This window comes from Harpia harpyja, chromosome 1 (assembly GCF_026419915.1).
Source record: "Harpia harpyja isolate bHarHar1 chromosome 1, bHarHar1 primary haplotype, whole genome shotgun sequence".
Lineage (NCBI taxonomy): Eukaryota > Metazoa > Chordata > Aves > Accipitriformes > Accipitridae > Harpia > Harpia harpyja.
Genome location: NC_068940.1, coordinates 22,587,903 through 22,611,911, shown reverse-complemented (window position 1 = coordinate 22,611,911; position 24,009 = coordinate 22,587,903). Strand labels below are relative to the sequence as shown.

General features: G+C 38.0%; 1 protein-coding gene across 10 annotated transcripts in view; it reads right to left on the bottom strand.

The window, feature by feature from the left end:
• The window catches only part of CDH18 (cadherin 18), a 549,881-nt gene that overhangs the window by 108,838 nt on the left and 417,034 nt on the right, over positions 1-24,009 (bottom strand). For all 10 annotated transcript variants that reach the window (XM_052781123.1, XM_052781150.1, XM_052781174.1 and 7 more), the window contains one exon: positions 17,903-18,022. In XM_052781123.1, the coding sequence (XP_052637083.1) occupies positions 17,903-18,022 (120 nt within the window). The remainder of the gene's footprint in view (positions 1-17,902; positions 18,023-24,009) is intronic.

Genomic DNA, 24,009 nt, shown 5'->3' with positions numbered 1-24,009 from the left:
TAAAAAAATAATTTCTTTCACTGGTCACATTCTTACAAACTGCTTTTGCTGAACTAACATAATCACCAGACATAACAACAGTTACGTAAGAGTTAATTTCAGCTTAAATGATAAAATCTGGCAAAGTCTATATGCCTTATAAAGGAAATTATTACTCAACCGTAACTATAGCCATTGCTGTTAGCTCTGCCCAGAAGATATTAAAAAAACCCAAACTTCTGAAAGTTAGTATTTTCTTCCAGTCAGCAGAATTTGTGCTCTACAAAATTAATTGAGTTATCAGCAGTCTAACCTACCACCTGCCAATTGCAATTTCTAACATGTTATTTCTTATGCTGTGTTCTCAGTACTGAACCCACATTTCCAACAATCAGAATAGCAAAATAATATTAGTATATACTACTTCATAAACAGTTACTGAATCATGGAACATAAACTATCAATATATATGGGAATGGATTATCTAAACTGACAAGTAGCAAAACCAATATATTCAAAAGACAAAATGAGTTTGGTTGAAAATTTTCAGTAGAAATTGTTTTTCAAAGATAAATGCAGTTTCCTCATACACAAGGGGGTTTGTGCGTTTTCTGTTGGGAGGATCAGGGAGGAGTTCTTCCTCCTCACTTTTCCACTAGACAGAAATACCTTAACTAACACTAAACAATCTGAAAAACATTGCGACTACTACAGCGATTCTTGCAAATCAGAGGTTTGATATTGAATCAGCAGTGCCTCATTTCATTATTTCCTAATTGAAACTTTAAACCTACTAAACTACATTACTGACAATTTCGTCTTGATTCAGAAAAACAATAAGAATGTCATTTTTCACTATTTCTTGTAAGACAGTTACTCAAAGTATCCTCAGCACTAATTGGTTATTTTCAGTTAAAACTATAAGGATAATAAAAAACCTCCATAATGACCCTTTAAATATGTTATCATGTGATATTTTAAAAGAGATTGGAAAAAAAATATGGATTTTTTTTTAAATTCCTTTCTACTTCAAATCTGTTGGTCTTTCTAGTGGGAAAAAGAAGACAGCTTGAAACAAAGAAAACAAACCTCACATAAAGACAATAAGTACAGTTAGAGACTGTGCTGTTGTCTTAATTTGTGATTCAGTACTGAAAGGCTAGACTTCAGAAGCTAAATACAAATTTCACTGAATAGTAAAAGAAAATCTCTTTGAAATGAACAGAGTTCAATCACATTTTCTAAAACTGACTTGTATTATCTCTAAGTCACTTAGGTAGGCCATCACTGCACAATGAAAAAGTAGCAATGCCATCATATTACATTCTGGATTGCATTATGGTCTACTGTGGTCCACCAAGCCATTCTCTCAGAACAGAAACACAATATATATATATATTGCTGTGCTTGTAAAATTAAATCTATATGAAACCAATTTGGAGTGGAAGATCAGAAGCACTTCCTATGAAACCAGATGACATTACAATGTCACACAGGCACCACGATGATTGCCACCAGATAGGAGACCTTTTTCGCCATGAATATGAGGACCGGTGATCCTCAGATAGACTTCCCTGCCATTTGATGTATCGGTGTTTCAGTGTCGATGTTACAAGGAAATGCTAACATAGAATCACAGAATCATTCAGGCTGGAAAAGACGTTTAAGATCGCTGAACATGCCTGTCTCTTTCCACTTTGACTAGTCAAAAAGAGAAATGCCAACAAAGCCTTTTTCTATTCTTCTGTTCACTATGTACCAGGCAGGGTCTAGGAGCAGAGCACATCTGCAGCAGCCCACAGCTGCAGGAAACACCAGTTCAAAGGCTGGCTGCTCCCTTCTTAAGTCCCAGCAATGGTTGGGATGGCACAGCTGCCCTCAGCCCCTGCTTGCTCCTGAGGACGGGAAGCACGTACGCAGGCAGGGGACACCAATGGGTTAGAACACACTGGAGTGTCCTTCTGCACAAGTAAACTGGGCAAGTCCTGGAGAAGACCCCAGATATGAAGTGAATTGAGCTAACTATAGCACTACAGAGGCAGGTGCTCCAATATCCTCATGAGCCACAGGCAGCTTGCAGCACAGCCAACATCATGGGCTGGCTTTTAAAAGTACGACAAAAGCTGCAGGTACCGAAAAACCATCTGGCTGGATATTCTTCCGAGTCCTAACTCCTGTAATAGAAAATTATTTTCCTCTATATGTTTGCTCCAATGAGCATTTCAATTCATGTGTTCTACAGGGAGGAGTTATTTGTCATACAACAAATGGTGCAAAATTCTTAATTACAGATAAAAAGAGATAGTAATGCAACGAAAAGGTAAGGTGGATTAAAAAATCCTAGCACCTAACATGAGTTTAAAAGCACTGCTCCTTTTTCACCTATTACTTCTTATACTCTTCCTGTGTGGTACAGCCCTAGTAAAAATGAAATTTTCAGTAATAATTTAGAATATTTTAAGTAAAATAGCTGACTTGACAGAAAATGTAAAGGACGTTTGGTTTTGATTTGTTATTCTGCTTCTGCCTAGGAATATGTGTCAGCAGCTACATGAATCATTTTTAATTTCAAGGCCCTGAAATTCACCCTGAGGACTCCTATCAGAAAGAAAGGATCTTCAGAGTCAAAAGAAGAAAATATTAAAAACACAGCAACATTGTGGCTGTCATCTGGCAACAGCTCTTAGTTGTATTATTAATCGAAAATGAATCAAGAAGAGAAAAATCTTATTAGATTTTGACAAGCAGCCTAATGCCGTGCTCGGTGAATGTAGTAGATACCCCCACAACTAAGGTTCGCGGAGGTTAGAGTGTTCCTAAAGTCTTGCCAAGGAGTCTCTGTTCAAAGCAGGACAAAATTCCTGCAAAGTCAGATTAAACCACGTTCAAATAAAAGATATCTGTGGGACTTTCATGTCTTGTATGGTTAGCTGATCAAGACAAATACAGTCAATTCCATTTATTTCAGTGTTTGTTCCAACAGAAGGTAGGTGGTAACGGGTATCTGACATATAAGCCAGTGAAAAATTATTATCCCTGGAGGCCACTCCTATGAAAAACAAGACATTAATTGTTCCTTGTATCTTTAAAGAACAATACATCCTGAGAGAAGCACATGGAGGGTAAATACGTATCACCCTCTCTTCAAGCCATACCAAAAAGTTACAGCCTAATCATCTCTGTTTAAATTTGCATTTTTTTAAGATTTCATTTTGCATCTGTTCTTCTCTGAAAAGAAGCAACTCCAGAAATGGGTGTTTCAAAAGTTTTTAAAATTATCAGATGTTGACTTTATGTACATTTGCTTCATTTGTTTCAGCAGTCCAGATTAAAAAAAAAATCCACTTGCAAGATCTTTATCATGGAAATAATACCAGGGAAAAAGAAGGTTCTACCTGAAGAGAAGTGGAAAGACAGAATTTACAAGAACGATGAATAACCAAAAGTTATGTCAAGAAACAGTATTTTAAAAACAATTACACAAGCCAAATTCAATTGTACTACACATGTACTTTGTATTACACTTCACTTGCTCTTAGTTTCCTGACTTAATAGGGTATTAACTGAACAAGGAGATGGTGGCTTAAAGTAAACAAATCTACATGTTGAATATGAAATGAATGTTTTCTGTACTTTAATGTATAACTGTTAAAATTATTAACAATAGCTAGTGTAAGAGTAGACTACCATATTTGGAAAAAATTGTATATTTCCAGTAATTTGTTTTTACCTTCTTTCATCTTCTGTGATAGTTTACAGATAAGACTTTTACATTAACAATTTATATATTGTCATGGTTTAACCCCAGCCAGCAAGTAAGCACCACACAGCCTCTCACTCACTCCCCGCCCCTGCAGTGGGATGGGCGAGAATCGGAAGGAAAAAGGTAAAACTCGTGCATTAAGACAAGAACAGTTTAATAGAACAGAAAGGAAGAAAGTAATAATGATAATAATAACAATAACTAAATTACAACAATAATAAAAGGATTGGAATATACAAAACAAGCGATGCACAATGCAACTGCTCACCACTTGCCAACTGATGCCCAGTTAGTTCCTGAGCAGCGATCCCCCCCAGACCAACTCCCCCCAGTTTATATACTGGACGTGACGTCCCATGGTATGGAATACCCCTTTGGCCAGTTTGGGTCAGCTGCCCTGGCTGTGTCCCCTCCCAACTTCTTGTGCCCCTCCAGCCTTCTTGCTGGCTGGGCATGAGAAGCTGAAAAATCCTTGACTTAGGATAAACACTAGTTAGCAACAACTGAAAACATCAGTGTGTTAGCAACATTCTTCTCATACTGAACCCAAACCATAACACTATACCAGCTACTAGAAAGAAAATTAACTCTATCCCAGCTGAAACCAGGACATATATATCTATAATTAATCATTTGTCAAGGCAGCGTTTACACAAAATAATTTGCAGATATACCTTATAGCATTTTGTAATGCATTGTATTATTTTTATTATCTCAGTATACCTTGCAACTGTTGTTTTACCAGAGCATTCTGAAACTCTTGCAGAACGTGCTACACTACACAACTTTGAGGTTAGAAGCAAAATTTTTGGAGTAATTTAAAAAAAAATTATGTAGTACTTTATGTCAATTTTTTCAGAATCAGAAGGTGCAATTGTTGACATATATTGTCAACACCGCTGAGAATCCCTTGGAGATAGTATCACACCTGAACTAAATCTGATCTATTGAATAAAACAGAAGCTTATAAAAAATATCCAGAAAGGTCATTTTATGTGAGTAGAAAGTTCTGTAAAAAAACAACAGAATGAGTTTTGTCTGCTTTTCCTAATTTAAAGCAGTTTTTCTTTTCTCTTCTTCCAAAGTACAAAGTAAGCTAGATATTTACCACAAAGACATTCACTTTGAAAATGGAGGCTTCCTCTCTACAGCACAGAAGGGTACTATATTTAAGCAAATGCAAAGGATTAGACAAGTAAACACACTCGTATGTTCTTTCAGTGATTCAGTTACTTTTACAGAACATTATGGCTCAGATGATTAATCCATTTCACTATGACATTAACTTTTTAACAGAACTGATTACAAATGGATTAAAGCCAAGAGTCAGGAAATGCATTCAAGTGAAAGGACCTGCATTGTGTTACCAGTCCTTGCCATTTCATGTTGAAGACAAAAACCTAGAGAAAATCTCATCATAAGTAGAGATTTCTCAGGAAGAAATGGCTTTAGCTGATAAGTCCCTCATTTTATTTTCATCTTCCACTCAAGTAAAGTGAAGCCTAACTCACATGGTGGTTAGATACATCGGGAATTGTTGCATTTTCTGCCCCAACACTTCTAGATGCAATCTATTGATCTAAAATGTATTTCTTGAAAGAACAGTTCGGGAGAGAGAAAAACCTCATTTAATCTACCCTCTTCCCTCAGGACTGCTCCCATGATGGCTATATCTGCTTCTGGGACTTCAATTGCTTTACTAAATTCCAGGAAGGCTTCCACTCTTGCACCTTTCCCAATGTTACAGATGGAATTGAATTTTTCCTTGCAAACATCGTAAGCATGCTCTCAAAATAGTATGTAACAGAAATACTGAGAATTTTATGGACCAGGTAAGGAAAGAGAAGAGGAACAGCACCTTTAGAATATTTCAATAATGTAATCATGACCACAAATAATATAAAAAATTTCATGCTTTACTCCTGAGATGTGTTCCAAGAGAAAAACAAGATGAAACTATGTGAAAAGAAAACAAAAGACTTCCTTGGGGACCTAAATTGAAGACTGCAGACTGGGCTGCACTCCTCTGCAATGGGTAGCAACAGAGCTCCACTTCTCCCTCTTCTAGTGTGACAATTTTCAATTCAGGGGCTTAATCTAATGTTTAAAATATTGCAGAAGGTACGCAGTGGCTGAGAATTTGAAAACGTTTTTTTGCCTGAGGGATGGGTTTTGCTCATGGGTTTAAAAATGTGAAGAAAAACATCCACCTTACAGTCCTCTGTTGACAACACCACTTGCAACAGTGTCAGGGCACTGCAGGGGTTGGCAGCTCCCTGGGGCCAGGTGCCCGGGGGGCTCCCCGGGTGGGTGATGGCGGGGCCAGCACCCAGGGCCTGTCCCACCCCCAGCCAGGAGCAGGGCAGCCGGGGGCACTGGGGCAGCCCCAGCCCTGGGGATGGGGACGTGGCTTGGCGGAGCCCACCGCTGGGCAGGGCAGGGCAGGGCTGTGGGGAGCCGGAGACCGGCCCTGCTGCGGTGTCGCTGGGGCCCTGCTGCGGTGTCGCTGGGGCAGGGGCTGACGGCCCTGGGGGGGTGACATGGGGTCCTGGGCCGTGGGTAGCGCAGGGGGCACCCCGGGGGGCTGGTCTGGGGTCCTGGGCCCCAGCCAGGGTGGGGGGTCCTGTTAGTGGACTCCGGACCCTGACAAGCAGAATAGCAAGTCTATTTGTTCTTTCCAAATTTCCATATAAAGACAGAGCCTTTGATTTGGTAACATATCTGTATGCTTTTGTCACGTAAATATTCCAGTTCCAGATATGGTGGTGGACAAACGCTGATTGATCTGACATCAGGCAAAAAGACCTAACTCCTACTATCATGCACTAGTTAAGTCACAGAACACACGTGCAAGCAAAGACAAGTAAAAAGAAACGAGTACTGAACAGTATCTTCTCCTGGAAGTAAAGTTAGAGTCTCAGGAAGTCTGGTTATAGTCTCTCCTAAATTTTGAATTTACAAATATGCTGGCAAATCATAAAGACAGTTACAAAGACATGAGGCAAAGTTGTTGGTTACTGTGTTTGAACACAGCCTATCTGCAGTGTTAAAGACCAGACAAACCCCACTGTACTGCTTCTGCTGCTGCTTTTGGGCTTGACAAAGTCTGCGAGGGAAAGAAAACCCACTCTGGGGCAAGTTCAGAAAAGATGGACACCACCTAAGGGAAACCGGGAAACCTTATTGTCAGTCTTTGTGTTCCCCATTCCCACAGGCAGTGACAGTGTGCAGGCTGCAAAGCCAAATATTGAAGGGAGGACAAATGCTGACATACAGCTGGTAAAGGTCAAATTCCCTGAACAGAGCACAAGTTTGTTGGCGGTTTCCACAGGCAGTTTCTTTTTCCCTTCCTATTCAGATAAGAATTGAATTATAGAGGTTCCCCAAATGTCATCTTTGTTGTTATCATATTTAAAACTGGTGTAAAATTGGTTCATAAATACCTTGTGCTTGTTTGGTTTTTTAAGTAGCTGGTCAATAGATATGGAGCTTGTGTTAATTTTATAAAGCTTTTGTTCAGTTTTCTTAGGAGGTATCTCAACTGCAGTTGAATTGGTTTTGCTGGACAATAGCTCTTGAGAAGCATTGTCTTGATGCATAATCTTTGGAAAAGCATCACCATCGTACTAGGTTTGTTGTTCTGTATGGTTTATTACAAGACAAGATGTTATCAGCCACATTTTTTCAGACTGTAACTGAAAATGTATGCATTGTTCTAAAAAATGAAGACTGATGGGAAACCAAATGCATGCATATTTATTGATCTAATGTAGATGATGCGTTAATTCTGAGAGTACCTATGTTTTTAAATCACAGGATTTGTGTGCATTATAAAAATCTCCATTTATATGCAACTACTAAAGGAAACGGTATCCTCAATCAATTCTATACGCATTTCCTTTCACAAGTCTACCACAACTGGTCTTTTCCCCGCCTCCAGTGTGAATTAAATGTAATTTCTCAAAATGTGAAAGGCAAAAATGTGAACTTACTCAAACTTATTATTAAAGCAATAGCATTATTAACACAATATATTTGTAAAAATACTCATAAAATAGAGACACAAGAAGTTAAGCCATTTAACAAATATATAACCAGTGTGTCTCCAACCATAAGCAGGCATCTTAGCATTACCGAACTGGCAGATAACGTATCTCCTGGAATAGTACCTCAGTACTGCTCCCTCTCATTTTCATTGCCACTGCAAAGTTTAATTGCCACACTCTGACTGCATTTCTGAAATTATTATCCTCAACAATACCAATACCCACAACAGCTTGTGAAAGGGAAAATTAAATTGGAAAAGGGAAATGTGGATCAAGAAGCAGAGCTGTGTATGAATTAGGGCACCTCTACAAATTTCAACTTAATGCTTTGCTCTATATCTTCATTTCAGTCCACCAGCCAAAAATTTAAGGGGGGGGGGGGGGGGGGGGGGAAGATTCAATGTCCCAGTAATTTTTTCTTGTAGAACTAGAGATGCCAATAATAACCTATTGTCTAGAAAAAGGACACCTGTTAGCTCAATTAAAGGCAATAAAGTCACTGCTTATTTCCACAACAATAAAGACTGATCTGTAAAAGTATTGCTAACATGTGGACTGGTCCTTAGGGGCAGAGTCTTTAAAGAGTCTAGTGCATTAATCTTCTGAGTCAGTGTCCTGGCTCTCATCCCAGTTGAGCTAAAAATTACAGTAATGTATTTGTGGCTTTAGGGTGAAATCTTATTCATTCCCTTTCCCTGAAGTTAAACACATTTTATCACACACGCAATTTCCACACTTTGTTTGGCTGGAACATTAGCCTTCCTTGTTTAAAAACAGAGAACTTACAATTAATCGTTCATATATCCCTTGTGAAAAGTTCAAAGACACAGAGAGAAACACCTGTTCATAGAATTAATTCTACTCTGGAAAAATGGACATTTTACAGACACTTGCAATGGAATGCTTTTCTCACACCAAGATCTTTAACTTCTGGAATAGATACAGCATGGTATTTTAGACTTTCACAAAACAGCAGGCCTTTTACTATCCTCAATACATCTGAAAAGATGGGAATGTCTAGATGTGTGGAAAACCAAGCTTAATAAACATTAACATCAGGAACCTTTTCCAATGTCCCATACAAGGTAAAAGCAAAACCTGGCAATGGTGAGCAGATAGCAATTTTGCACCTAAGAGAAAGACTAAAGGATGTGGCAACAGAATCCAGACTACATGATCATGTATGTCTCACTGCTTTTACATCAGGACTTTAAATCTGGTTGAACAAATAAAACACAGTGCTTCACCAGTGTACTGGTCTTGGCTGGGACAGAGTTAATATTCTTCATAGAAGCTCACGTGGTGCTATGTTTTGGATTTGTGCTGGAAACTGTGCTGATAACACAGTGATGTTTTTGTTACTGCTGAACAGTGTTTACACAGAGTCAAAGTCTTTCCTGCTTCTCACCCCACCCCACCAGCGAGGAGGCTGGGGGGGCACAAGGAGTTGGGAGGGGACACAGCCGGGACAGCTGACCCAAACTGACCCAAGGGGTATTCCAGACAATAGGATGTCATGCTCAGCAATATAAAGCTGGGGGAAGAAGGAGGAAGGGGGAGTGTTCAGAGTTATGCTGTTTGTCTTCCCAAGTAACCATTACATGTGATGGAGCCCTGCTTCCCTGGAGATGGCTGAACACCTGCCTGCTGATGGCAAGTGGTGAATAAATTCCTCATTTTGCTTGGCTTGTGTGTGTGGCTTTTGCTTTCTCTATTAAACTGTCTTTGTCTCAACCCACCAGTTTTCTCACTTTTATCCCTTCCATTCTCTCCCCCATCCTATTGTGGGGGGAGTAAGCAAGCGGCTGCGTGGGGCTTAGCTGCCTACTGGGGTTAGCCCACAATAACCAGGCATTATGTTATAAGTGTAAAAATATATCTGTGTATTTACAGATGAAAAGTTAAAAAAATAAAAAAGTCTAACAGCAAAAGGAATGCAGTTACCATATTGCAGGAGTTCTGGTTAGGAAGCCAAGATGATAACATGATCTGGGAACTTGCCAATTGCCAGCTAGTGGTTACAGAAGCATGTGCCAATTGTTTTTTTATTTTTCTTTAAGGATAACTTGTGGCTGGACAACACAGATTGTCCACAGTAGTTGTTCACAACACCAGATGATGAAGGAATAACAAACACAGAAACAAACAAGAGCGGAACAACCAAGGAATAGTTTCTTCCCTATTTCTGAAATCAACCTCCAATACACATGGCCCAACTCATATGAGAGGACAAAGAAGGTTAGAACATCAGGCAATCTTTTTGCCCTCGCTTTTCTGCCTCCTACGCCCCTCCTTTTTAATACGATTGATGCTGGAAGAGAGAGTGGTGGTAGGTAACCAGCAAAGAAAGTACACTGCCAGAACATTGGTCCTGACAAGGGATCAACCCATCTCATGCTCCTCAAAGTCCTGCTCCAGCAGCCAGACCACAAAATATCCTGGGGGTGGATGGCAAAAATTGCATCAGGATACACAGGCAAGAGGATGGCGCAGCAAATATCAGTCACTATTAGAAACACTGAACTAGGTTGTACAGACCTTTGCTCCGAAGCATTGCTGCTGCTTTGGTATTACTCTTATTACGCATTTGCAGCTTACCATTTTGCCCCTCCTCTTTGTACACTTTTGATTAGCAAGGACCCTTCCATGCAGCTTCCATGCTAGTGGAAAACAAGGCCTAAACAAGAAGTTTTCAGTTGTACCAATGCCCTCCTAAAATTTTCAACTGTACCAAAACAGAGCCCTTAGAAAATGAAAAGGAACAGCGGGGTGTTCAGCTGCTCATACCTCTCTGCCCATCTGTCTTGTGGCCTGAGTTATCCTTTGAATAACTCTAGGGAAAACTGTAATAGTGTATCAATATTTTGAACACACAAGAAAACTGTGAGAATTGAGTCCATTGTTTAGAGTTTATCTTAAAAGTGTGAAAACTGTAGGTGTAGAAAATTCAATATTTACTTAAAATTGAAAGCAAAGGACATTACAATATTTACATTACTCTTAGCTGAGAGCTAGCAGATGACACTCTCAAACAAGTATTCATGACAATATTTTTAGATGGAGCACATATTTCTGTTCCTTCAGGAATGGAGGAGTGCATTGTACAGTACCTAGTAGAATTAGAAGAACAAGGTAAGACTTTCAAATTTTGAGTCTCAATTTCTAGTGATTCTCTTGACAACAAACTGTAGACTTTGGCAATGATATACGCTAGAGATGTTATTTCTGTTACAACATTTCAGAAATTCCTTGAGGGAAACTACATGTATGAAAACCTGAATATGGAATATAGTTCTTACAACTTCAAGATAAAATTACAGTACCTATGCACAAAATAAATTTATTTTAATCTACACAGTGTTAGAAAGATGTATCACTAATAAAAATAACTTTCAGACTGATTCTTCACTGTGACCTCATCTTGATACTAAGTAGAAACCAATCACATATAATTAAGTTAGAGTTTTTACTAATAGCTTTAAATAAGTGGACGGCAACGCAAGCGCAAGTGAGATTTTTAAGGTTCACCATAGATATTTCCTTACCTAACTCAAACAGAATGTGTCCTTAGCAAAATGTTATGATTAATGCAATCACCCTGACTGGTTTTATAAGATTTAATTATTGAACAATAACAATTTAAGAGCCCATGTGTAAAAACTGTGATAGAGGAGGTTAAGTTTACTTTAAGGCCACTACAGAAACCTGGGCATCAGCTGTGGTGCCTTAGTTGTGGAGTTAGGGGGATGTCATAAAGTATTGCTTTATAGTAGAAGCATTCAGGTTATGCAAGATACTTCTATAGCCCTGTAAGGTCATTAGAATTATATTGGAGCCTCTCAGCATGAAGCAAACAGAGTTAAACACAGGACTTTCCTGTTTCAGTTAGCACTTTAATATGAACCAACCTGCATATCAGCCAGGGATCATTAACCCCAGTAAGCATGCTTATTTTAAACAGATGTCACTAAGAAAGGTATTTCAACTAAAAAAAAGTATGAATTCTTAATATAAAAAATAAGGATGCGCATTCAAATAAGTGGCAGAATTCGGTTTCTGAAATGATTTTACTAACTAGTATGATTTCATATGCATGGCAGACATAGGGTCACGAAATACCTTATCATTACTCGAACTAGTGCAGTAGATCCTTATCTGGGATACCACGACAGACTGTTCTACTAAAGCATGCAGCGAGTGCTCTTCCTTTTTGTACTAGGAAGTCTATGCAACTCCTCTTTATGTCAATTTAAGTTATTTTCTCTAAAATAAGGAAACGAGGTAGACCTTAATCCATTAAATCCATAATTACTACCTCAGTATTTAAAGAACTTCATTTTAATAGATTCCATTAATTAATGGGGTTTTTTAAGTATCAGTATTTATTTAGCAGTACCAAATCTGTGAATAACTTGATAAGCAATCAATATTTTTTTCTCATTTTGCAGAGGAATACACATGCAACTTTAAAATTACACTCTACATACTATAATGCCACAAAAGCTGTCATTCCCATATGAACTATGGCCAAGAACTTTTAGAAAAGGATAAGAATAATAGTTACAGATGAGGACTAAAGTCTTGAACTTCAGGGGTTGCTCATTTGGTGTTTGTGAGGCGCATCTCTATATTTGGAAGCATCTATTCAGCCACTGACTATGTTTGTTATTTGTACTGTGCTCTCAGTCAGGAACCAAACTAAATAATTAGTGAATAGGTCATTTCTTATAGGGATGCTTGAAGCCATTGTTCATATTATTGTGAAGACAGAAAGCAGGAGGAGGCTGACACTCTCCTCACACTTCATAATTAGTCTGTACTAATTTGCAGTTATGTTCTTTCATAAATAGGCATACATATTTCTTTACTATTTAATATCTTCAAGTAAAAAAACCCCAGACAAGTTGATCCATGATTAAGATCTTTCTAATATTGCTGCTGTAACAGCAGATCATTATAAATACAAATATCTAATGTTTCTTCACATTCAATTCAATGATAAATGTGTTTCTCTCCCATCCCACCAATGTCTACATTTCAATTCAAAACTGCCATGAATGAAGGTTTTAATCTCTTATTTCATCACAGTTACAGCCAGAACTGCTGATTTGAAAGGACAAATGCCCCACAGACTAATTCACTCTGTATGTTCTGTTCAGAAAGATTGATGCACCTGTGAAGAGTTGTGTGTAGCTAATGTCCTCCAGATACGGGTTTACTATGTAAGCAGTAGAATTGCAATACGGGTTTCACTTTTATTCCCAAAGCATGTGGCAACTGAAAGGGGGCTGCTATAGCTGCTAGAAAAAGCATACAGTCTAATTTGAGGTTTCCTCAGAAAAAAATGAGCTTCTGGGGTTGGGTTACCAGTCAAATATTGACTGTTGATGAGCCACACCTGACATAAGGAAAGAACAAGCAGGGACAGATCCTACATCAAGTTCATAGATCAAAAAACCTCACAGTTTGGGAAAGGTGGGGTATTAAATTTGTAACTTAAACTCCCAGGAAAAGTCTTCATGTATATTTGGGCATTTCAAAAGATGTTCAAACTACTACAGGGAGGGGAGAGGAGGAAGGGGGAACCATGTTAAAGTACTAAGTATATTAATAAATTATTTGCTCTACTCTTCACTAGTAACTTAACTTTTATTTTTACAGTGAGGTTAATGGTACCCTAAAAGGCCAAGCGACTCATGTTTTCTGGGGTTCCCTGAATATTTTGATTAAAAGAATCATATAATCCTATACACTAATGTTTGCAAATACACCTAGGATCTAGACTTCGACTCCTTCTCTCTATTTCATCAGCATTATTAATACATACTTATTTATAAAAATTCAGCAGTGTATTTTGCTGCAATTGGGGAGGAAAGCAAACAGAAACCAGCGCAGGCTGTCACAGCTAATTACTAATTACATAGCTAATTACTAAAAATAATTAATAAACACAAATACAAAACAATTCCTAGAAAGTCATTCAAATTCAAAGGATTTTGAAAATCTTTCATTTTATGTTATACATAGACAGTAGTTCTGACATTCACAGTCATAACAACATAGTCGCAGCAAATTTTTACACACAGTTTACAATTCTTCCTTCCCGGGGAAAAAAACAAAACAAAACATAACAAAACACAGGCCCTAGAGCCAATCAACTGAAAAACTAAAGATTGTTGGGAGCTGCCAAATCTGGTAGCCTGATGGAGATGAGGTTTCTGCAGCTCCCTGTTTTTAATCCACAATTTAGAAGCAGTAGCGAGGCCAAGCATGTGTTCCCAAGAGGCACACACACAGATGCAACACATACACACAGCGGGTGACACACAGGTAGAAACACTCAGCACTCAAACACAAATGGCACAAACAGCCTCATGCTTCTCCAGCTTATCAGGAGGAACAATGGCTTACAGTTAGAAATATATGCACATACTCAACATGGATCCCTCCTGCAACTTGCCTTAGACGCTCAGTCTATCCAGTAGCTGGCACCTGGATGCCCAGTCTTCACACTTGCTGGCACCCAGCCATACAAGTGCGAGGCCCGCAGCTCCCCTCCAGCTGCAAGTACAGACCCCCTTCTAATCCTGGACACACTTACACATCCCCACTCACACCAGCACACCATGGATCCCCCAGTAATGGGCCTTACACACTGAGCATATCCAGTAACTGGCCCTAGACCCCCTGGATCCCCAGTAACCAATGACACCTCCGCATATACATTACGAGCCCCCAGTAGCTGGCTTTGGCACCCACACTATCCAGGAGCTGGCTCCTGGCTCCCTGGTCTCCCCTTGCCTCACACACAGAGACACACAGATGCAAAGAGGCCTCTCGGTCAACCCACAGACCACACAGTCGCTCCAGACTGGTCTGGACCTCTTGGCCGCTCCAACAGCTGACTTGTGAGACCTCTGGTCTCTCCAGTATCTGGCCCAGACTTTTGGCCACATGGATACCTGGCACCCAAGCCCCTCATCTGACTCGCTGGCTACTCCAGCCTGAGACTCTGACGTAGGCACCCATGCAATACGCACACACTCTGCACTCTCCAGTTTGCTGGCACCACAGACACACAGGCCCCTCTGACGCATGGTCCAGCTCCAGTTGCTGGCACTTAAATCTCCACACACACATGCACACTGATAGAGAGCCCCTTTACTCAGGAAAATAGTTAGAAATGGAGCACAGTAAGATACAGGACAGACTATGCTGATCAAGCACAGGGCATAACTAGACAATGGTGCTGAGCAAGAGCCTGTTTACACACGACTGGCCCCTTTTATCCCCTTAGCCCTCTATTTTTCCCTTGTTTTTTCTTCCCTAATCCATCTCAATCCCTCCTTTTCCCTGCCTACGGTCATTCCTCTAAACATCCAAGAATAAGTCTAGCAAAATACCATAAAGCTCCTCCCTGCATCCCATAATGTGTCCCGTTCCCCTGTAGGCAGTAGCTCCCTCAGCCTGAAGGGTGATCAGGGTAGCATCTCCTGTTGACTCCTCATGATGGGTTTCAGCCCCAGCCCATGGGGCTGAGGCTCTCCTGGGAAAGCCCTGGGAGAAGTCCAGGCTCAAGTCTCTAATTAGGGCAGGGAGGTTACTCTTCCAGCATTGCACCTCCCCTCCTTTGGCTGTGTGAAGACAAGCTTTTATCAGATAAGCTAACAAAGATGTTCTTTTGCCAAAACCACAGCTTTTTTTACCTCAAGGTTTGCAATTTGGTGCTGGCCCACTATTATGTTTTAGATGTACAAGTTCTAAAATCCTATTTAAACTATCCCAAACTAAGCTCCTAAAAATCCATAACTTTTAAGTCTTCAGATAGTAAGTTGTTTAAAACCAAGTTCAGGCAGCACTAAGCTAGAAGCAGAAGACTTCTTAAAATGAGTAGAGCTATGAACAGCTTGATGTCTGCACCTGATAGCTCCAAGAAGCTTTACTGGTAGCCATAAAAGATCCCTAGGCTTCACAAACATTCCATTCAGTCATGAATGTTGGGACCTTTCTCTTTCTCTTTTTCCCTGTTTTGGCCCTTCTTTTTTGTAAAGGGAGTTTGTGCTTGTCAGTGTAAATTCAGAAAACTTCCAGATAAAATATAATTAAGATGGAATTGAACAATTGAAGCCTTAGGAAAAATAGGTCACTGAAATGCTTGCAAATTCAGAAGAGTGATGTTTTTAGAAAATGAGTCTTAAACCCCAGAAATTCAAAGTGAAATTTCATAGTGAAACACTCTATTCTTCAAGACTTTCCCATCATTTCCAATATTCTACTTCTTCCCATTATATCATGCCAAATTAAATTAACTGCTATTCTGCAATTATAAAAAGACAACTTATCAAATCAAAAAGCTTTCTTCAGTTTTTTTACTCTTTCACTGTCTACTTACCTCATGAGGTATTTTATTCTTTTGCCATTTTAACAGACTAAGGTATCAGAAGAATTTTCATATTCTATACACATATTAAGAACAGTTTAAGTTCATAAAGTGTTATTAAACCACTGTCAAAGCCTAAGGCTTGGGGAGTGAAAATACACTCCCATCTGCTTTCTTTATAACATACAAACAGTGATACAACAATAGTATTTTCTTTTGTGATACAGACTCAATACTGAGAACATCCATTATGATTCTTCATTGACTGAACTGCAGCTCCAGACTACAAGTTCCATACCATTATAAAAACAAAAAATATAGGCCATTGCCTTGGAGTCCTAAAACAGAAATAGAAATGTAGACCAGGGTTGTATTTCTAAGTAAAAACAAGGGCAGACAGAGCTTGAGCACTGTACCACTAATTTTCCATACCTCTTAGTTGTTAACACGTACCCCAGAGTGTTTTTAGCCTGTGCCAGCCAGTACTCTGCTAGGCTCTATTCACACACAGCTGGGTAAGGTGTGTGCCAGCAGATGTTCCAAAAACACAGTATGTATGAACAGGCCTGCATCAGGTTTGCCTCCCAGCACCTTATATAGTCCTCCAACATGATCCTGTCAGGCTTTGCATTCTTAGACCTTTCTAACATGAGCTCACAAATTTATAGAATAATTTAGGCTGAGAGACACCTCTGGAGGTCATTGAGTCTAGCCTCCTACTCAAAGCAAACCTCAAAGCTAGCTGAGATGGCACAGATACACTTCTCTTGTAATGAAGCAAGTGTATACCTCCAAGTTTCACAGAGATTAATGCACACAAGCAAAGACACTTAAATGTAAAAATATTACAATGAAAACTATTTACACTATACTTACTTCACTTCAGCACATTTTAAAAAGCATTATTCTTCCCTATAGTTAAGTGTAGAGATCACTATATTTCTTTCCTTCCTCTCAGTATTAAAGCTTTGATATAGATAGGGAAAACCAGTTACAAAATTCAGACGAAAAAAGTACTTTCTTAAACTGTATTTCCTCATTATGAAGGTCTATAAATGCATACTAAAAATATATCTTCATATTAATATTTAAGATAATGCTCTTCAGAAAATCCAAAACTAGTAACAACCCCCTTTCCCAAAAGAGATTTCTTCTCTCTTTAAAGAAACCAATTTGGATTCATTATACATAACTTACACTTTGTAGAAAAAAAGGAGAGGGCAATGCATAGAGCTTAAGCATAAATATTTCAGCTCATTCTACTTCTGGAATCATAGAACAAATTTTCAGTGAAATGGCAATACTGCAGTTTTATAAACACAAGAATGATATTCATTTGTTATGGTATATGTGTTGAAGCACACATTCAATAATCCTCCCAAGCCTATCCTTCAGGCAAAACAAAGCAGTCAAAATCATAATGTATTAGGCACACTTGATTCATTTCCTAAACAAGAGGCTTGAAAAGATGAAAAAATGCTATTCCAGTTTGGCTGAATGGCTCATATCATGGCATGATGCAGAATTAATTCTGTACACAGTAGGCTCATTTTAGTACTCAGCGAAACATAGCAACTCCTAATTTTCATAGTGTTAAACCAAGAAGTAGGATATAATAGGAATTAAAAAAAAAATCCCACCCACCTGCATTTTGTACATTGGATTTCATCTACCAGACTCAGTTAACTGCAACACATTAGCCAAATCACATTGACAGGAATATAAAATACACACCTGTTTTAGGGTCAACAGAGAAATATGGCTGTCCCTGAAGAATACTGTACACTACCCTGGCACTGTTTCCATATGTAGGGTCATCTGCATCTGTGGCTGTCACCTGTAGAACAGATGTACCTGTATATACAGGAAAAGAAAGGTTAATTAATAATAAATATAATTTTTGGACAAATATTTTTAGACACATTTTTGAAACCTCTACAGTCCCCACATTCTGCAATTGTGGGATTAATAACATTTTCTCTGTATGTTATTATCCTATCATATTTTTAAAGAAAACTATACTCATTTGAAAAAACCTTTTTCTCTTTCCCTCTCTATATGTATATGTAACTTAATTACATATATATATATGAACAGAAATAGTAACTACATAGCATGCATATTTATGCACGTTCACGCATACAGACTCCAAACTTGGATACTGCTTAGACTTCCGAACAACTCATATTTATGGACTTCAGGATTATCTTCATCCACAATACAAATTAATGTTGAAGTGCATATTTAAAATAATTTGCATAAACACCCCCATATCAATAAAAGATACTAAAGGAATCAAAAAATCTAGCTATTGGAAGGCTTCAAAGATCTGAAAATGAAATAATACTAGAACCTCGTTGGGATTCCAATGATGGATCCAAATTAGAAGGATAAGGAGTTGAAACGACAAATATTCGTATGATTTAATAAATACCATTAGAAAAATAACATCAGTTTTTAGCATGTCACTAAGTGGGATAACTTATGAGTAACACTTTGTAGAAAATAAAATGCATAAGTACTTCAGATAGAATAGAGACAAGTGATTTTACATTTTACCGTATTTTTCAAGACATTTAATGATGAACCTTTTTTGCTATCATTGCCCAACACTTCATATAAGAAACAAGTAAATGAAAGATTGGCAACTGTATAAAGGTTCAGTCTTCATCCCACTTGTTTATCCTTCTACAGACACTGCTTTCAACAGACTTCTTTGGCCTACTATTAGAACACAGCGATAATAATAACAGAACAGGCTGCTCTCATGTAATTCTGCATCTGAAAGTGGCTTCTCAGTTAAATTAACCACTGAGGCATCACCTACACTCTGGGGTGTTCAATTTCACATCTTGGCTGTAAGGAGAAGTATGCTTTTGAATTGAATCCCTTGATCTCCCCCACTTGTCGTACTTTGATTTGCCTCATGGAACAGTTTCAGAGCATGCTAACTAGACTCCTTTGGATGAAACTAAACCAGATGTGCTTTAGGAGCACATGTGATTTTTTCTGACTGCTAATGGGCATTTAGTCTCAGAGACCAGACAAGAGCTAATCTAAAATAAGACTTCCCAAAAACATATGGTGTGGACATCAGATCCTCAGTTCCAACTGATTAACTTCATAGATCGGTTTCCATTGCACAGAACTGTTTGTTACTGTGCACACCCTCAGTGTACACTGGCAACAGAAATACGTAAAATCATGGAGTCTCACTTCAAGTACAGTAAAGTAAGCATACAGATCTTCACAGATTTGGATTCTTCACTGTTTGAGAAACTATTCATTCATTTGTGCCACACTAAATTGGACACCAAAAATTGCTTTTTGTATCTCTACTGGTGATTTAGTAAAAGGTACAGCAAACATGTCTGCATACTTAAATATAGTGTTTCCTGGTCTCTGAACAGGCCAAATATATACAGTCTCATAGATAAATATATTCACGCAGCAGATATAAGGACAGCTTGATGAATTTGAATATTGTAATAAAATCAAGCTGGAGCTAGTAATCTATTCATAGTTATTCAAGAGTTAATGGTAAAACTGCCTAAATTACTGTATTTGGGTTTATGTGGCAAGGTAAACAAATATGAATTAAAGATAGTGTAATTTTCTTAAAATGTTCTAGGAATCTATTCAGTCATATTCATTTGCTATCTAAACTTAGAAGAAGCGCTCCTGCAAACCACATCAGGTCACTTCAAAGAACAGAAAATGCATTTTTTCCCCTCTTCTACAGTCTAAATACTGTAATGATATATTTCTGTAGTCCAGGCAATAAATTCTAACTTGAAGTGGAAAAGCTGTGACTTTTCTGTCTTCTAGTTAAGCTTGTATTCAAGGGTGAAGGCCTGTCCACACTAATTTGTTGTTTTTCCTTTATTCATGGCTTCATTATTTTATGCTGGAATCTTGTGGAATCATTAATTATTAACAGGTTACTCATACACAATGATTTTATTTTTTTTAATTGCATATAACAAAACCATATCCATCCAAGCAGTATAGTCACCTACCAGAGTTTGCTACCCAGAGTGCTGGGCAACTTCTGTACCTTTTCATCTATAGATTTTCCTGCTTCCAGGAAAAAAGTTACCAACAGTTGCCTACTCATCTAACAGGTTGAATTCCCATTTGCACTTTTTCCCCGGGGTCTAGAAAATCAAGGTAGGTTATGGAATGGATGAACAGATTTTGGCTATTTCAGAAGAAAATACCATAAATACTGAGATTTCATGGTTCTCCCATTCTTCAGAGACTTCCTTCTCACTGCTCCTTATTTTGAAAGGTAGGGGATAGAATACGAGTGCTTGTAGTGCTCATTGATGTGGGACAAAGAAACGGGGCTAGTGAAAGGCAGTATCTCACATAAGCAGCGGACAGGTCATTTAAGCATGAATGGAATGCTATTATACCTTAAAATGCACCACAGTGATATTCTAACACATCTGTGTGTCTCTCCTAAGAAACACCAGATAACAGTAATTTGGTATTGAATAGCGGCAAAGTGTTCTCTTCTCATCTAAAGGAACACTTAGAATCACAAGTTTTAACTCAACCCCCCACCCCACCTCTCAAACCCTCATTCAGTGCAATGTAGCTCATCAGATGCTTAATTTTTCACTGTATTACACAAGCATGCTCAGCATCTTATAAGATACACCCATACTGGCCTTTTGCCAAACTCTTGCCCGATTTGCTGAGCGCAGAGGAAAGGCAGCTTGTGAAAGCTGTGGGTTGGAACGCCTTGCGAGAGAAAAGGTAAAGAGGCTACCTTTACCTTCCAATTATTCCTTCCAAGTTAGCATCATTCAGCTCATCAACATGACAGACAAATCACAATTCCAAATATATTTGTACCATTCAGATGCAGCATCAGTTTTTGCTGTTGAGCTATGTGTAATGAAGGATTTAGATGGAAAAGTGTATGGTACAGCTGCCTTGCTGTTTTTAATGTTAACAATTCTGAAGAAAATAATCTAATAAAAAAATAAGGATCTAATTTCCCTGGAGACCTCAGAACAGATATGAACATTGGACCCAGAGGCATATCTTCCATACGTTCTTCACTCACCTACTGTGAAAGTGCCTGTCAAGAAAAACTCAAAGTTTTGCTATGAAAGCATTTTGACACTCCAGTTAGGCAATAAAAAAGACTTTTTTCCCCGAAGTGGAGGCTCTGCTTATTCAGAGTACAAGTACCATTCCACATGATTTCCCACTACAGTTTAGAGATTACATATTGGGAATTCTGTTTTCTTAGCTAATGCTTTATACAGAGGTGGAAAATACGTCTGTATGCTCTGAACACCACCCTCTAAGCTTTGCCTTTTTTCTGCTATCAAAAATAAGGATCATTTCATTTGGGAAACCAAATTGTAGTCTTATTTCAAAATCTCTTCTTTTGTTTTTCTCTTTTTTAAATATATGTTTACAATAAAAATTTTGTAAAGTTACGTATCAAAGAAAAGCTGAAGGGAAATACTTCAATCTGTCTCTCTGAAGACAAACTTTTAATGTTTAATGAGGCAGTTCAATAAAACATGTCTGTTGAGAATGCAAATCTGTATGCATGACTTTCCATGGTTTGCTGCACTGTTAGAATCTCAAATGGATCAATATTGAACAAAAAGTAAAACAAGTGAAAAAAAGGTGAAGTTTAATGAACACAGGGATTTCCTGCTTAACTAAACTAATTCTTACAATTGTCTTAAAACACTAAGTCAACACAACGTGTTTTAGTTTCATTCTACATTAGAAAACAGTTATTTCACCAGGAAGTCAACACTTCAAGTCCAATGACTATAATACTGATCCAAGTCCTCATTGTAGAAAATCTCAATTTTTTTTTTGTCAGCTATCTTCATTAGAAGATAAAAATCAAACAACACAGGAACATAAATAGGCATTTCTCATACAAACCATATTTATGAAGACCATGAATATTGTCTTGCAGATTATCTGAAATTATGACTACCTCATATTATAATACCCTGGAAAGAAGTTCAGGGAAGTCCAGTGTGTCTATTAATTTCCTAGTAGAATTTATCGGGAATACTCTTCTTATGCATGACCTCACACTAGAAAATTTAATATGCAGTATTTCACTGATTTTCAAGCTATCTGAAAATGAGCAGATATGGAAGGCTTTTACTGATTGAAAAATGTTTTTATTTCCTTTTACATTTATATAACGATGACTCTTTCATAAACCTTATAACAGAGCATAGTTATAGCGCTCAATGAAACTGAGTTTTTTACACTGCAAAAGAAATCATTTCAGATATAAACCTTGGTTCTTGAGCCAACTTTTAGGAAAAACGTTCAATGAAGGCAAGGAATAGGTGTTTTCTTTCAGCTCTTTCAGCATAGTACCTAAAGCATAAATAATATTTTCACTTTGTGCCACAGTGAACACTGTGATCTAGTATTTGGCAAATAATTTAACCAAACTTACCTGTACTTTCTTGTCAGTGACCTAAAAAAAGAAAAGCCATAAAGGTCCTACAAGCTTTTACAAGTAGATCAAGAAAGATTCAACCTGTGGGAAAAATACCAGCTAACTTCTTGAGGAGACAGACAGGAACCTGCTGCTGAAACTGAACAGCATAGCAGAGATCAAAAATACCACCTGCCACTAGGCATGAGGGCTGTCACAGAGAGAGAGTAACATTGAAAGTTCTTTAAATGACCATGTAAAAAAGCAAAAGAAATTTTTGAAGTAGTGAAGTAGCCTTAGGAATTCATAAAATAACAACAAGAAGTTCAGTTATGTATAGACTCCACAGCTAAATGTCAAAAAATGTGCTAATTATAGAACTAATAAAAATGGCATAGGGAGCTCCATTATTTGACAGAAAGCATGTATCCTGTGGAAGCAATAATAGAATTAGTCTTCCTGAGACTACAGACAATAAAATGCTTTCAGTATGCAACAAACATAAACAAATCAATAAGGGAAAAAGAAAATAATCATCATAAATTTGCGATGAAAATATAATGTATGCCTATAGCAGACTGCCTATACGGTGGGATATGAAAATTCAGTTTTATTCACACAGCAGGAAAGCTTTGTGGAATAGATATAGATATGTGGAATAGACTCAGGTACAACCAGTAAAGTATTTCATTTATAGAACACATGCATTAATGCTTTATTTTATCACTAAAACTTCCTTGTTTTACCATAATCCACTCTGTTTTATAACCCAAAATGCCATCCCAGACTAACTATTCAAATTTTACTTTGGAAAACAGTAACTTGTATAATGTAGTTGTACAGTAATACCAAGATTCAGACTACTGCAGAATTATGACTAATTTCTATGTAAGAATACTACATTTTGAGAGGATGGAAAAAAAAAAGAGAACTTTCATAAATGGAATGAGCAAATAAAAATTAATTACATTGGCTGCTTTTGACTTTGAGGATAATATTGATTTCCTTTCCACTGTCTTTCCTCCTATGCAGAAAATAAAAGGCTTCCACAGGGGAAGGAAATAATCAATTAACTAAAATGGTCTCCATTAAAGACAAAGGAAACTGAAGAAAGAGGAACAGTTATGCATTTTTGGAGACAGTCGATAACAGAAACAAATTTCACATCAAGACAGTCTGTGGTGTGACGAGAGACAATTGAGATAAGAGCTTAGATGCTACTGAAATGAACTGCAACTCTAACAGTAAAGCTTTGTGCCACAGTGAATTATCAAAGACAACTGAACAGGTTTTGTACAGGCCCACAATATTCCTACTGGAAGCTCTATCCCCTCACTGTAGTACTTCCCACAAAGGTGTATTTCTTAAATAATCCTGGTGTTATGACATTACTCACAGA